Genomic DNA, 14,306 nt, shown 5'->3' with positions numbered 1-14,306 from the left:
GACCGTGTGTTTGGTGTAAAACAGTGACTTTGCGGTGTATTTTCGTATAGTATTTATGATTGTATTCTTGTTTTCTTGGTCTCATTTGATAGAATGGAAGATATATTACAGAAATGGATATGATTTTGATTGGTTTCATGATGAAAAGTACCATCAAATTGAGGTCAAAATAGCGGAAATGTTCGATTTTTGCCAATGCTTAAGAGTGAACAAACGATGTCACTGTCCAGTACGTGTCCACCTGGCCAGTCTGATATGTAGTCGTGAATGGGTTGACATTATTATAATTATTATAATAATCTTATAGGAGTCAGGAATCTTGGGAAGAACTAAAAGCCATAAATGAAATCGAAAGAAACCCAAAGTATTTCTTCTCCTATGCCAAATCAAAGTCGAGAACAACGTCCAGTATTGGGCCCCTACTTAAACAAGATGGGTCCTACACAGATGACAGCAAGGAAATGAGTGAGCTACTCAAGTCCCAATATGACTCAGTTTTTAGCAAGCCGCTAACCAGACTGAGAGTCAAAGATCAAAATGAATTTTTTATGAGAGAGCCACAGAATTTGGTTAACACAAGCCTATCTGATGTTACCCTGACGCCAAATGACTTCGAACAGGCGATAAATGACATGCCCATGCACTCTGCCCCAGGGCCAGACTCATGGAACTCCGTGTTCATCAAGAACTGCAAGAAGCCCCTATCACGAGCTTTTACCATCCTTTGGAGAGGGAGCATGGACACGGGGGTCGTCCCACAGTTACTAAAAACAACAGACATAGCCCCACTCCACATAGGGGGCAGTAAAGCAACAGCAAAGAACTACAGACCGATAGCACTAACATCCCATATCATAAAAATCTTTGAAAGGGTCCTAAGAAGCAAGATCACCACCCATCTAGAAACCCATCAATTACACAACCCAGGGCAACATGGGTTTAGAACAGGTCGCTCCTGTCTGTCTCAACTATTGGATCACTACGACAAGGTCCTAGATGCACTAGAATCAAAAAGAATGCAGATGTAATATATACAGACTTTGCAAAAGCCTTCGACAAGTGTGACCATGGCATAATAGCGTATAAAATGCGTGCTAAAGGAATAACGGGAAAAGTCGGTCGATGGATCTATAATTTCCTCACTAACAGAACACAGAGAGTAGTAGTCAACAGAGTAAAGTCCAAGGCAGCTACGGTGAAAAGCTCTGTTCCACAAGGCACAGTACTTGCTCCCATCTTGTTCCTCATCCTCATATCTGACATAGACAAGGATGTCAGCCACAGCACCGTGTCTTCCTTTGCAGATGACACCCGAATCTGCACGAGTGTCTTCCATTGCAGACACTGCAAGGCTCCAGGCGGACATCAACAAATCTTTCAGTGGGCTGCAGAAAACAATATGAAGTTTAACGATGAGAAATTTCAATTACTCAGATATGGCAAACACGAGGAAATTAAATCGTCATCAGAGTACAAAACAAATTCTGGCCACAAAATAGAGCGAAACACCAACGTCAATGACCTGGGAGTGATCATGTCGGAGGATCTCACCTTCAAGGATCATAACATTGTATCAATCGCATCTGCTAGAAAAATGACAGGATGGATAATGAGAACCTTCAAAACTAGGGATGCCAAGCCCATGATGACACTCTTCAGGTCACTTGTTCTATCTAGGCTGGAATATTACTGCACACTAACAGCACCTCTCAAGGCAGGTGAAATTGCTGACCTAGAAAATGTACAGAGAACCTTCACGGCGTGCATAACGGAGATAAAACACCTTAATTACTGGGAGCGCTTGAGGTTCCTGAACCTGTATTCCCTGGAACGCAGGCGGGAGAGATACATGATTATATACACCTGGAAAATCCTAGAGGGACTAGTACCGAACTTGCACACGAAAATCACTCACTACGAAAGCAAAAGACTTGACAGACGATGCAACATCCCCCCAATGAAAAGAAGGGGTGTCACTAGCACGTTAAGAGACCATACAAAAAGTGTCAGGGGCCCGAGACTGTTCAACTGCCTCCCAGCATACATAAGGGGGATTACCAACAGACCCCCTCAGTCTTCAAGCTGGCACTGGACAAGCACCTAAAGTCGGTTCCTGACCAGCCGGGCTGTGGCTCGTACGTTGGTTTGCGTGCAGCCAGCAGTAACAGCCTGGTTGATCAGGCTCTGCTCCACCAGGAGGCCTGGTCACAGACCGGGCTGTGGGGGCGTTGACCTCCGGAACTCTCTCCAGGTAAACTCCAGGTACAAAACAGTAAATCTATTTTTTTGTGAGAACAAAAATTCAAAATGGAAAGCAAGAGTAATATAAGAGGGGCCTGGAGACATGACTAATGGACAGAGAAAATGTTATTTTAGTGCCAGGAATGTCTGCCTTGTTTATTCTGGACCCTGTTTTGAAATTGGCATCTGAAATTTGTGTGAAATTAGCTGAATTGCCAATTTCTGACCACTTTATTGGGTAGTTGAAATCAGTAAAAGGGCAGTTTCTTGTACTCAGTCGATAGAACAAATCAATTTCTAGCAAAATAGCTATGATTTTAGGCAACGGGAACAATGGAATTGGCCTAAAATAGGGCTCAAAGTGGGCAAAATAGCCAATGCGAAAATATCGCCGAGATCGTTATTTTTGCGAGAATGTAATTTCGTAAGTTTTCCATCAAATTTTGTACTTTGTGTCATTACCATCAGGAAAAGATTCTCTATCATTTCATAAGATTTTTTTTTAATTTTTTGACTGAGTTAAGGATCAGGGGTCTCGACAATGAAAGGGTTAATCACACCCCTCAGCTGTGTAAGAAGACTCTCACACAAATTCTTGAGGGTTGGGGGAGGTATATTATTGCATGCCTCATGTAGAGCAGCCTCCAGCCGGTGGATGGAACTGATATCCTTGCCTAGTAAACTTCGTTTCACTGTTGACCAGAGGTTCTCAATAGGGTTTAGGTCTGGGGAATTGCTTGGCCAGTCATTAAAGAATCTCACTTCACAGTCCTCAAGTCACTGAACTACAGATTTGGCAGTATGACATGGTGCACCGTCCTGCATAAAAAACGTAGCCCCACACTTGTCAAATGCCTCAGGTAAATTATCACACAATAACTCCAGGTTCATGTACTGGTTTTTGGGAAGCACAGTGAGTTCAACACTCTGAGCACTGAAACACCCCCAAACCATGAGCGAGTCTGGGTGTCATAGGTGTAGCGTGGGTCTAGCGGATCACTATCTCTGGGCCAGTCCACATGTCCCCCATGGTTACAGATGATGGTGAAGGTTGCTTCATCACTTCAAAGTACTTCAGACCACTGTTGGGGTTTAACACAGTTAAGGTACGAACAGATGTCTTCGTCGAGGGACCAGGCCAAGGGTTGGCAGATGGTAACTCGACACCGCTACCAGACTTGAAACGCTGCACCCAGTTTCCCACTGAACGCTCACACACACCAACATTCTCCACTACATGTATTCCTTTCATCTGGTCCCCAGCTTTGTGAAGCCCTATGATTTGAGCTATAGTTTCAGGTGTTAAAGACTTCCTTTTAGCCATAATCAAACATGTATAGTCCCAAAACCAATGGGAACACCGGACAAAAGATGGGGTGGATGAGAGACAAAAGTGCAACACTTCCTCTCACCACCGCAGCCACGTGAGCACTGAGGAGTCACTGTGGAGTGTGGCGGCAGGCTGTGATGTCATGCTAATGGCTGCTACCTGGCATAATGCACTGACGTAAAAAGACCCCCCCTGTATGGTAGGCCTTTGATTTTCGTCACGGCATTATGCTGAGGCACTCACCCGGCATAATGTTGTGACTAGCACTGTACATAGCAAACAAAAATTTTTGCTGGTATTCTATAAGTGAAATACTAGAGGAAATAAAATTATTATAATCATGCTCCATGCAGTGTATGATGGGAAAAGCAAAACTGACCTTGTGTTTGGTTTAAAATAACAACTTTGAGGTGCTTTCCAAGTTTGTTTTTATGGTTTTATTGGCTGATTCTTGGTGTCTTTGACAGAATGGAAAACGCACTACAAGAATAAAGATGATTTTGTTTGGTTTCAGGACCAGATGTAGCTTGAAATTGGGGTCAAGTAGCAGAAATGTTAGATTTTTTGCCAATTTTCCTGAGGATGGGTAAGGCCCCTTCCCCCTACACCCTGTCTGTCTATTTAATGGACTTTTACTAGATCTGCTTCAATTTTTGGAACACTGTAAACCATGACCAATCATTCCTAGTTATATTTTATTTGAAAAATAGGGTAAATCTTTTTATGACGAATTTGAAATGGAAGGCAAGTGTAATATAGAGAGGCCTGGGGATATGATTAATGAACAGAGGAAGTGTTTTAGTGCCAGGAATATTCCGTCTAGTGTTAATTTTGGACTCTGTTTTAAAATTTGAATTTTTTTTAATTTTGTAAAACTGGTCAAATACCAACTTCTGTGCACTTCATAGGGTAATTCTGATAATTGAATTGGCAGTTTCTGGTGCTCAATCAATGGAACAGAAGGCATACTAGTAAATAGCTTAAGAATTTGGTGGAATTGAGCAATGGAATTGGCTTAAAGTAGGTGAAATTGCCAATTCCTAAATTGCAATCAGACCTCTAACTTTGCACCTGAGTAATTTTGTTGGTTTCCATTAAATTTTGTACTTTTGGTGTCATTACCATCAGAAGAAGATTCTCTACCACTGCAGAAGAAAAAAAATATATTTAAAAATGTGTACAGACCCATTTTAATTTTTGAGCCTGGACAGTGAAACGGTTAGAGAGATTTTGCCCGTATTGTATGCATTTATGTAAATTTGAGTTACTACAGTACGTGTACCCTGCATTCAATATTGTATGTACTTGCGTATATGTCAAAGGCATAACCTTTGCTAACCTTTACGATGATTAAGTTTGAAAATGTCTCTGAAGGGTAGGAAAACAGCATACAGTACCATAAGAGAAATAATTGTTTAATACCAGAACATTTAGTTTAATGTATTGTCACCATAAAGTCATTTTTTTTTTAATCAGGTATGCCGCCAGTTTTTCCTCAAGACCTTAGATGTATCCGAAAAAGCATCAAGAATTGTCTTGGAGAAGATGGTTCGAGGAGAGTTGGGAAGTGAAGGAGGTGCTGCCACTCCACCACCAGGCAGTGCTCGTCCTCAGTCCTCACAAGAAGACCAACTCTCCAGCAAGAATGGAGATGATGCCAATCTGAGTAATGATGATGATGAAATAAAGAGTGAGGGCTCATCATGAGCTTTACTTCTCTTTTGTATCTTGAATGTTTGTTTACATTTTATTATGTAATAGTGTGCTGTCTGTACTTAGCCATGCCCACTAAAAGGGGACTGCATAATAGGCAATTTACGTGAACTTCATTGTATTAGGTACTAGGAATTCGGATTTTGGTGAAGGGAAAAATTGCACCTGCAGCATGCTGACATCTGAATTAAATGTGGTTTGTTAGACCTTTGACTTTTTTTTTTTTTTTTCCTCCTGGTATAAGGCAAGGTTTCCTTGGTAACTGCGTGTTCAATCAATATTTGCTTATATGGCTATATTTTATCAGTGTTTGATGCAAATGTTACGAAAAGTCTAGAACCTCAAAATAGCATGCCTAGATAAATGTAGGGGAAAAACCTGTATCAATAATTTATGTGCTGAAGTATGCATTCCTTAACTTCAAGAAAAAAAATAAATGTTATTTTGTTCTATTAAATAAGGAATGATTTCAAGCTTGAAGACTAATAGGTATTTTTTGTGTATTTCAAGCTTGAAGACTTATCAGTATGTATTTTTGCATGCATATACACATCTACATACTGGCAGTAGATCTCCCATTCCAACAATAATGTGGATGGTTCTGCTCGGTTGACCAACTCCATTATTTTTTTTTTGTTTGTTTTTTGAAAGTCAATCATATAATTACTCAGAACTTAATTTAATACTGTAATTGCCCATTTCATGTAGAAATATGTAAAGAATCTATATTAAATCAAATTATATGGTTGAATTTACTTGTTTTATCTTTTAGGTAAGGTTTTTTATTGATATTGTATTGTACTGTTAAACTTTTGATCCTCTCCAGGCAAGTGCCACCCCACTGAGATGGGAAACAGGGTAATGATGATTAAATTTGAACACTGTGACTTAGAAATTGTGTACAATGCAGCTAATGCTCATGTTCCAAGTGGTGAATAATTCATCCAGCATTAGATTTTTACAATTCTTATGATTAATAAATTTACATAATTATTTGACCATTGTATAAGCATCATAATCAGTGATTTTCTACATGATCTCAGATCCTTGCACAAACAGGTAGTACATGATTTCTGCTTATCACAGTTATATGCCATCACTCAATAGAACAGACTAGTTGCTGAAGTATAAAACACACATAAATATTGGTAATCACACACACTCGCATATAGTAATTCTCACTCATGCACGTGTTCACACACACACACACACACAAATGTTTGCAGATGCAAATGGTATGATTTATGAATGATGGAATTTAATATAGATAAGTGGTGCTTGGACATCCAGCAGGCATATGTGAGCGTGTTAGATAAGTGAAGGCAAATAGTTTTTGGGATTTGACAAGCTGTTGGAGTGTGAGGAAGGTACCATTTTGTGAAGGGATTCAAGGAAACCAGTTAGCTGGACTTGAGTCTTGGAGGTGGAAAGTACAGTACCTGCACTCTGAAGGAGGGGTGGAGATACTTACAGTTTGGAGGGGCATCTGAACTATAGTGTCTGCTCACCTCTGGCAAGACAGCGACAGAGTGAACGATGGTAAAAGTTTCTTTTTCAGGTCACCCTACCTTGGTGGGAGATGGTCAGTGTGTTAAAAAAAAAAGTGGTGCTATGTTTATCCATTCGTAAATCTAAAGGTGATTTTAACGCTTGCTGCTGGTGAAAAAAGATTTTCTCTTTCACTGATATATTGTATGATCTGTTGACAACCCTTTACCTGTGATGACTTCTAGGTACCTTAAATGGTTTTTATGACTTGATTTGCTGTTGGAGTGTGAGCAAAGTAACATTTATGAAGGGATTCAGGGAAACCGGTTAGCCAGACTTGAGTCCTACAGGTGGGAAGTACAGTGCCTGCACTCTGAAGGAGGGGTATTGATATCTACCTACCTGGAGTCTACCTGAAGGGTATTTCAGGGATCAATGCCCCCGTGGCCCAGTCCATGACCAGGCCTCCTGCTGGATCAGGACCTGATCAAGTAGGCTGTTACTGCTGGCCACACATAGTCCATCGTACGAATCACAGCCCAGCTGATCCAGCACTGACTTTAGGTATCTGTCCAGCTCCCTCTTGAAGACAACCAAGGGTCTATTGGTAATTCTCCTTATGGCTGGTGGGAGGCTGTTGAACAGTCTTGGGCCCCGGACATGGTGCATTTTTTATAACTAGTGTAGGCATGTCTCAGGCAAGATAGTGATGGAATGAATGATGATGAAAGTGTTTCTTCTTTTTCTAGTCACCCTGCCCTGGTGGGAAGCAGCTGTGTTAATTGAAAAAAAAATATTCATGTGGTCTGTTATGGCTTTCTGTCATGTAATAGAAATGATATAAAGCCATAACAGGCTACCTGAATATACATTATGAAGAAATATTAAAAGTATTAAGGGTATCTAGAAATCATAGGCAAAAGATTGTTAACAGATCATACATTATGTATACAAGTGAAAGAGAAACTCTTGCTTCACTGGCAGCAAGCATTAGAATAACCTTAAGATTTGTGGATGGATCAACACTAAAAAAAAATAATATATATATATATATATATATATATATATAATATACACACACATGTTAGGTCAAAATTTAAATACAGCACTGGTGTGATATATGCATATGCTTTCAACATGTCTATAAGATGGGGTAAGTTTCAAAGACAAGTTAAATAGTAATGGGTCTCAAAACTTAAAAAAATACGAGTTATGCAGAAAGACTAAAAAAGCTAAAAATGTCATTGTTGGGTAATAGGAGGTAAAGAGTAGATATGAAAGTCACAAATGATTAGAAAATAAACATAAAATTGAAACATATTGTACATATGAAACATACATACACACCCTTAAAATGAACATTACACAAGCTATACAGTACTCAAACATGCATACACATCAATATATATACATGAATATTTACACACATGAACATGCATATGCAGTACATTGATATATAATTTAATATACATTACCTGTATTTATTGTGCTTTTATTGTTTTAATATAAATGTGATGGCAAAAATTAATGCAATGCAAAAAACCTGTGCCTAGTATACCGTGTGGTTGTGATATATGGTACTTGGACAAAAGAAAAAAAAAAGCTTATTAGTTCTTTAGCACCATGTATTGTTGTATTTAAAAGTGTGGCACTGAAATTTTAAAATATAATAATCACAAATCCCAGTACATTTTTTTCACATAAGCTACATCACTTATTTATTCATCTGTCTTCCCATGTCACTGTTTACCCAGTTTTTTGGGAAGTGACATCTGAACTGTCATATTGGCACGCCTCTGCAAAGACAGTGATTATGTGTGAATGATGGTGAAAGTGTTTCTTTTTTGAGCCACCCTTCCTTGGTGGGAGACAACCAGTGTGTTGGGAGGGGGTGTAGGGTAGCAGTAATGGTATATACGTAATATCGACAAATTGATGAGAAAGACACATTCAGCACCTGTGTATTTTAATTCTGAAGACATTTTGTCAACTAGTGGCTTTATCAATTCAGTACAGAGTTTATTTAAAATGTTAACACTGGAGACACTAGAAGATGAGGTAATCAGGCCCTCAGCTTAGATGGTGTTCACCATAGTCTTGATTCATCAAGACTGTGGTGGTGAACATCAAGGTTGAGGTACTGATTGCCTCATCTACTGTCTCCAGTTTCAACATTTTAAGTAACCTCTGTATCAGATTGATAAAGCCACTGGTTAGCAGAATGTCTTCTGAATAGATACCCAGATGTTGATTATTATTATTATTATAATCAAAAAGAAGCGCTAAGCCACAAGGGCTATACAGCGCTGCAGGGTAGGGAAGGAAGCAAGGGAATTGGATGGCAGAAGGGAGGGGGGATGATCAGCAGGTTACAGAAAACAGCGGGGCAGGGGATAGTACGGGGGTAGAGGGTAGCAAGAGATTCAAGTAGAAAGGGCTGAAAGTATCAGAATTTGTGTAGTAAGTCAGTCGTTGTCAAAAAGTCAATGAGAGAGTCCGGATGAAAGGTGGGTCCATCAGCGAGAAGGGAAGGTAAAGAGAGAGCAGCGGGGCGAAGACGACGACAGAGGTAAATTCTGCGTGCTCGTTGATAAAGTGGGCAGTCCAACAGAATGTGGCTGACTGATAATGGAGCTTGGCAATTCTCACAGAGAGGAGCAAGACGCCTCTCCATGAGATATCCATGAGTAAGACGAGTATGGCCAATGCGAAGACGGGAGAGAGTAGTCTCCCAACCTCGACACTGGTGATAAGAAGACGGCCAGTAACCTATACTCGGTTTAATAGACTGAAGTTTGTTGCCGAGCATAGTAGACCAACGTTGTTGCCAACGGGTGTGAAGGTGGGAAGATATTACAGCAAAATAGTCCGTACATGGAATACCTCTATAAGAAACTGGTAGGTCATGTACTGCTGACCGCGCAGCAGTGTCTGCCTGTTCATTGCCCTGTACGTCAACATGACCAGGGACCCAACAAAAAACAATATCTTTATGCTTGGTAAAGATGCGGCGTAGCCAAAGTTGGATACGGAGGACTAAGGGGTGAGGTGTATCAAATTTTTGTATAGCCTGTAAAGCACTAAGGGAGTCTGAGACAACCACAAATGATGACACAGGCATAGATGCAATACGGATAAGTGCTGTAAGGATGGCATATAATTCAGCAGTAAAAATACTAGCCGAAGATAGTAAATGCCCTTGTACGACGCTGTCCGGAAACACTGCTGCGAATCCTACGCCGTCAGAAGACTTAGAGCCATCTGTGTACACAGCAATGGCATGAGAATGAGAGTGAAAGTGGTCAAGAAAAAGAGAGCGGGAAGCGACCGTAGACAGTTGGGCTTTCGAGCAAGGGAGGGAGAAAGAACAGACTCGAACAGCTGGAACTTCCCAGGGGGGTAGGGAAAAGTGAGATGCTACATGTACATAGAAAGGTGGTAGTTGAAGAGAAGACAAGAGCGAATGAAGGCGAAGAGAGAAGGGACGGAGTAAGCAGGGGCGGCGAACAAATAAAGAATGTCTACTAATATCAGTGACCATTCTATAAATGGAAGGATTGCGGAGATCATGAGAGCGTACATAGTAGCGCAGGCAATGGGCATCACGGCGATCGGATAAGGATGGAACGTTCGCTTCTGCATAGAGGCTTTCGACAGGGGAAGAGCGAAAAGCACCAAGGCATAAACGTAATCCTTGGTGATGAATAGGGTTAAGGCTAGAGAGAGTAGCAGGAGATGCCGCTGAATAGATCTGGTCACCATAATCAAGTTTCGATAAAATAAGGGTGGAATGTAGGTGAAGGAGGGTTCGACGATCAGCTCCCCACGAAAGATGAGCAAGGGTTTTAAGAAGGTTCAGCCGGCTGTGACAAGTTGCCTTCAGAGAGGTAATGTGAGGTTTCCAGGATAACCTACGATCAAAGAGGAGGCCCAGAAACTTGACTGTATCACGTTCAGGGATACGGGAGCCATAGAGGTACAAAGGATGATCGGAGATGACAGAGCGTCTAGTGAAAGTGATTTGGTGGGTTTTAGTGCTGGAAAATTTAAACCCATGTGTGGTGGCCCAATTGGAAACACGGTCGACTGCATGCTGGAGAGAAACTGTAAGGAGGTGACAGTCAGCGCCTGCACAGGCAATAGCGAAGTCATCAACATAGAGTGATGACCAAATATTTGATGGAAGACTAGAGGCCAAATCATTAATAGCAAGGAGAAAAAGTGTTGTGCTCAGAACACATCCCTGGGGGACACCTTCAGCTTGGATAAAGTCCGGGGAGAGCACATTATTAACCCGAACACGGAAATGCCTGTCAGTTAAAAAGTTCTTAAGGAAGGATGGTAGATTGCCTCGAAGGCCTAAGGAGTGGGCTTGGGATAAAATATTATACCTCCAAGTTGTGTCATATGCCTTCTCAAGGTCAAAAAATATGGCAATAACTGAGTGGTTATTCGCAAAGGCATTACGAACATACGTATCCAAGCGCAGTAAGGGGTCTATGGTAGAACGTCCCTTACGAAAGCCATATTGACGAGTGGAGAGACTGTTGTGTGTCTCTAAATACCACACTAAACGTCTATTTACTAGACGTTCCATTACTTTGCAAACTGCACTGGTAAGAGCAATGGGACGATAGTGGGAGGTTTCATGTCCCGTAGTGCCTGGTTTGCGGAAAGGGAGAACAATGGCGGATTTCCACAGCTGTGGAAGAACTCCTTGTGACCAAATAAGATTGTAAAGGCGTAATAGGACTGCAAGGGCTGACTGATGTAAATGTTGTAGCATACAAATATGAATGTCGTCGGGCCCAGCTGCCGATGATCGACAAGCTGAGAGTGTTGCCTCCAGTTCTTGAAGTGTAAAAGGCACATTATACTGTTCTTCTCTGAGAGAAGAAAAGTCCAAGGGTGCTAACTCTCTGGCAGACTTTGAGGAAAGAAATGAGGGGCATAGATGGAGTCCCTGAGAAATACGGACCAGATGATTGCCAATTTCATTGGCAACATCTAGTGGGTTTGCTATATCAACACCGGCAACCCGCAGAACAGGAGCCGGGTCAGGAGAATATTTACCACTCAGTTTTCGTACTTTTTTCCAGACTGCACTCATAGAGGAAGCAGAGGTGATGGTGGAGACATAATCTCGCCAGCAAGTGCGTTTAGCGTCACGGATGACACGGCGAGCGATCGCACGCTTCTGTTTAAAATCAAGGAGTCGCTCTGTGGTTCTATTGTACCGGTACCTGCCCCATGCAGCGCGTTTCAAACGTACTGCACGAGCACAAGCAGGAGACCACCAAGGCACGCATTTCTGAGAATGCCTGCCCGAAGTTTGGGGTATAGAATGAGAAGCTGCGGTGAAAACGGAGGACGAGAAGAGGTGTAAAAGCTCATCGATGGAGGACGAAGAAGGAACCTCTTTAAAAACAGTCAGGTGTGAGTAAAGGTTCCAATTTGCCCGATTAAATTGCCAGCGTGGGGTGCGAAGAGGTGGCGAATATGAAGGGGAAGTAAGAATGATTGGGAAATGATCACTGTCATGTAAGTCCGGGAGAACAGACCAAGTGAAGTCTAATGCGGCGGAGGAAGAGCAAACTGAGAGATCGATGCAAGAGAGAGTATGAGTCCGAGGATCAAAATGGGTGTGAGTACCTGTATTTAAAACATGGAGGGGGTGGGTGGCAAGAAAAGCCTCTAACTGAATTCCACGGGAATCACAGTGAGACCCCCCCCAGAGGAAATGGTGGGCATTAAAATCACCAAGTAACAGAATCGGTGGCGGTAGTGACGAAACAAGGAAGGCAAAATCCGGAATAGATAATGCCCGAGAAGGAGAGAGATATAAAGAACAGAGCGTATACCACCTATGTAAGTGGATACGGGCTGCTGTGTAATGCAGCGAAGTATGAACAAATAGCTGATGGTACGGAATATCAGTGCGGAGAAGAAGGGCACTTTCATTAAAGGTCCCATCAGGAAAAGGATCTGAAGAATACAATAAATTATAGCCTGAGATGTGAGAAATAACAGCAGAGTGTAATTTTGGTTCCTGTAAGCAAACACCAACAGGGGCAAACTGGGAGAGTAACATCTGAAGCTCACCCCGATTACCCCTGAGGCCACGTATATTCCACTGTAAAAAGGCCATGATTGGCAATGATAAAGATACTTGAAATCCGCAGGTAAGGGTTCCTACGGACTAGAAGGGTTAGAAAAGTCCACATGCGGAGGCAGTGGAAAATGTTCAAGCAGCGAAGGAACGGTGCGCTGTGAAGAAAGGAGTTGCGCAGATGGAGCAGAGGAGAGAGAAAGAGCGGAAGGTGGATCAGTGTCCATTGATGGTTTGGTCTCTGCAATATATTCAGAGATTGCTTCAAGTGTTTCGGAATTCAGAGATGTCGTACGGGAGACAATATTGGGAATGGTAGGGGGAGGATGAGTAAAGATTGGAACTGTATTGGACTGTACCAAGGTAGGGGGGGGCGAAAGGGTGGAGGGAACTGGAGAAGCGTGGCAGGGGACAGAAGAGACAGGAACCTGGGAGGTGGCAGAAGAGGAAGAAACTTGGGAGGGAACAGGGGAGGAAGGTACATTACGAGGAGGAGGGTGAACCTCTGCACTTGTAACTGAGCCAGTGAGAGGGGAAGAACTAGGAACAGAGACAGGGAGGGTAAAATGAGGAGGTGGAAGATGGGTAGGAGGTGTTACCGGACCTTTTTTTGACTTTTGAGAAGTAGAGGGACGATTGGGAAGAGGTGTCGTACGAGGTCTCGTCGATACTGAGGCTTGTAAGAGAGAACTCGAAGAAGCGAGATTAGACTGAGGCGTTGAAGTAGGGACGTCTGAGCCGAGGACAGCAAAAGGATTAGATACAGGAGTGATTATGGGAGAGGTAACCACAGAGGTGGGTGTAGAAGATGGGATACCAGAAGTGGGGGGACGTTTTGAAACACGGGAATAAGAAACACGTGGGAGTCTCCCTTGGAGGCGGAGATGAGAAACTGCCATGGCATAAGGGAGACCTTCTGTCTCTTTGAGGTAACGGATTTCCCGCTCGTTTAAATAGACCTGACAACGGCGAGAGTACGAAGGGTGAGCCTCATGACAGTTAAGGCAAGAGGGAGATCGATTGCAAGACGTATTAGAATGGTCATCGGCACCACAGACTGGGCATTCGGCGATAGATCTGCAATATTTCGCTGGATGGCCAAATCGCCAGCAATTTCTACACTGTTGTGGTGTAGGGATCACCTTTCGAACTTGTAACCGATGTCCTGCTATATAAACTGAGGATGGGAGTTCTCGGCTGTCAAAAGTTAAACGAGCCACATTGCTAGGGTATCGTCTCCGCCCACGGGCAGGAAGAACGTAAGTGTCTACCTTGAGGATTGGGAGATCTTGGAGTTCCAGCTGTTCTAGAATGTCGGTGCCACATGTCTGGAAATTTTGTTGAACTATGGTATGGGGCAGAATAACGGTACCACTACAAGAATTGAGGGAATGATGTTTTTCAAGGGTGACAGGAACAGTATCT

At 42.4% G+C, this 14,306-nt stretch overlaps 1 protein-coding gene across 8 annotated transcripts in view; it reads left to right on the top strand.

Annotated features, from left to right (window-relative positions):
* LOC128694683 (neurofilament medium polypeptide) overlaps window positions 1–9,735 on the top strand; it is a 52,362-nt gene extending 42,627 nt beyond the window's left edge. For all 8 annotated transcript variants that reach the window (XM_053784908.2, XM_053784905.2, XM_053784904.2 and 5 more), the window contains one exon: window positions 5,048–9,735. In XM_053784908.2, the coding sequence (XP_053640883.1) occupies window positions 5,048–5,278 (231 nt within the window). In that variant the 3' untranslated portion in view covers window positions 5,279–9,735. The remainder of the gene's footprint in view (window positions 1–5,047) is intronic.
* The last annotated feature ends 4,571 nt before the right edge of the window (window positions 9,736–14,306 follow it).

Source organism: Cherax quadricarinatus, chromosome 51 (assembly GCF_038502225.1).
Source record: "Cherax quadricarinatus isolate ZL_2023a chromosome 51, ASM3850222v1, whole genome shotgun sequence".
NCBI lineage: Eukaryota > Metazoa > Arthropoda > Malacostraca > Decapoda > Parastacidae > Cherax > Cherax quadricarinatus.
Note: the sequence above shows the minus strand (reverse complement) of the source record. Positions and strands in the feature narration are given on the sequence as shown.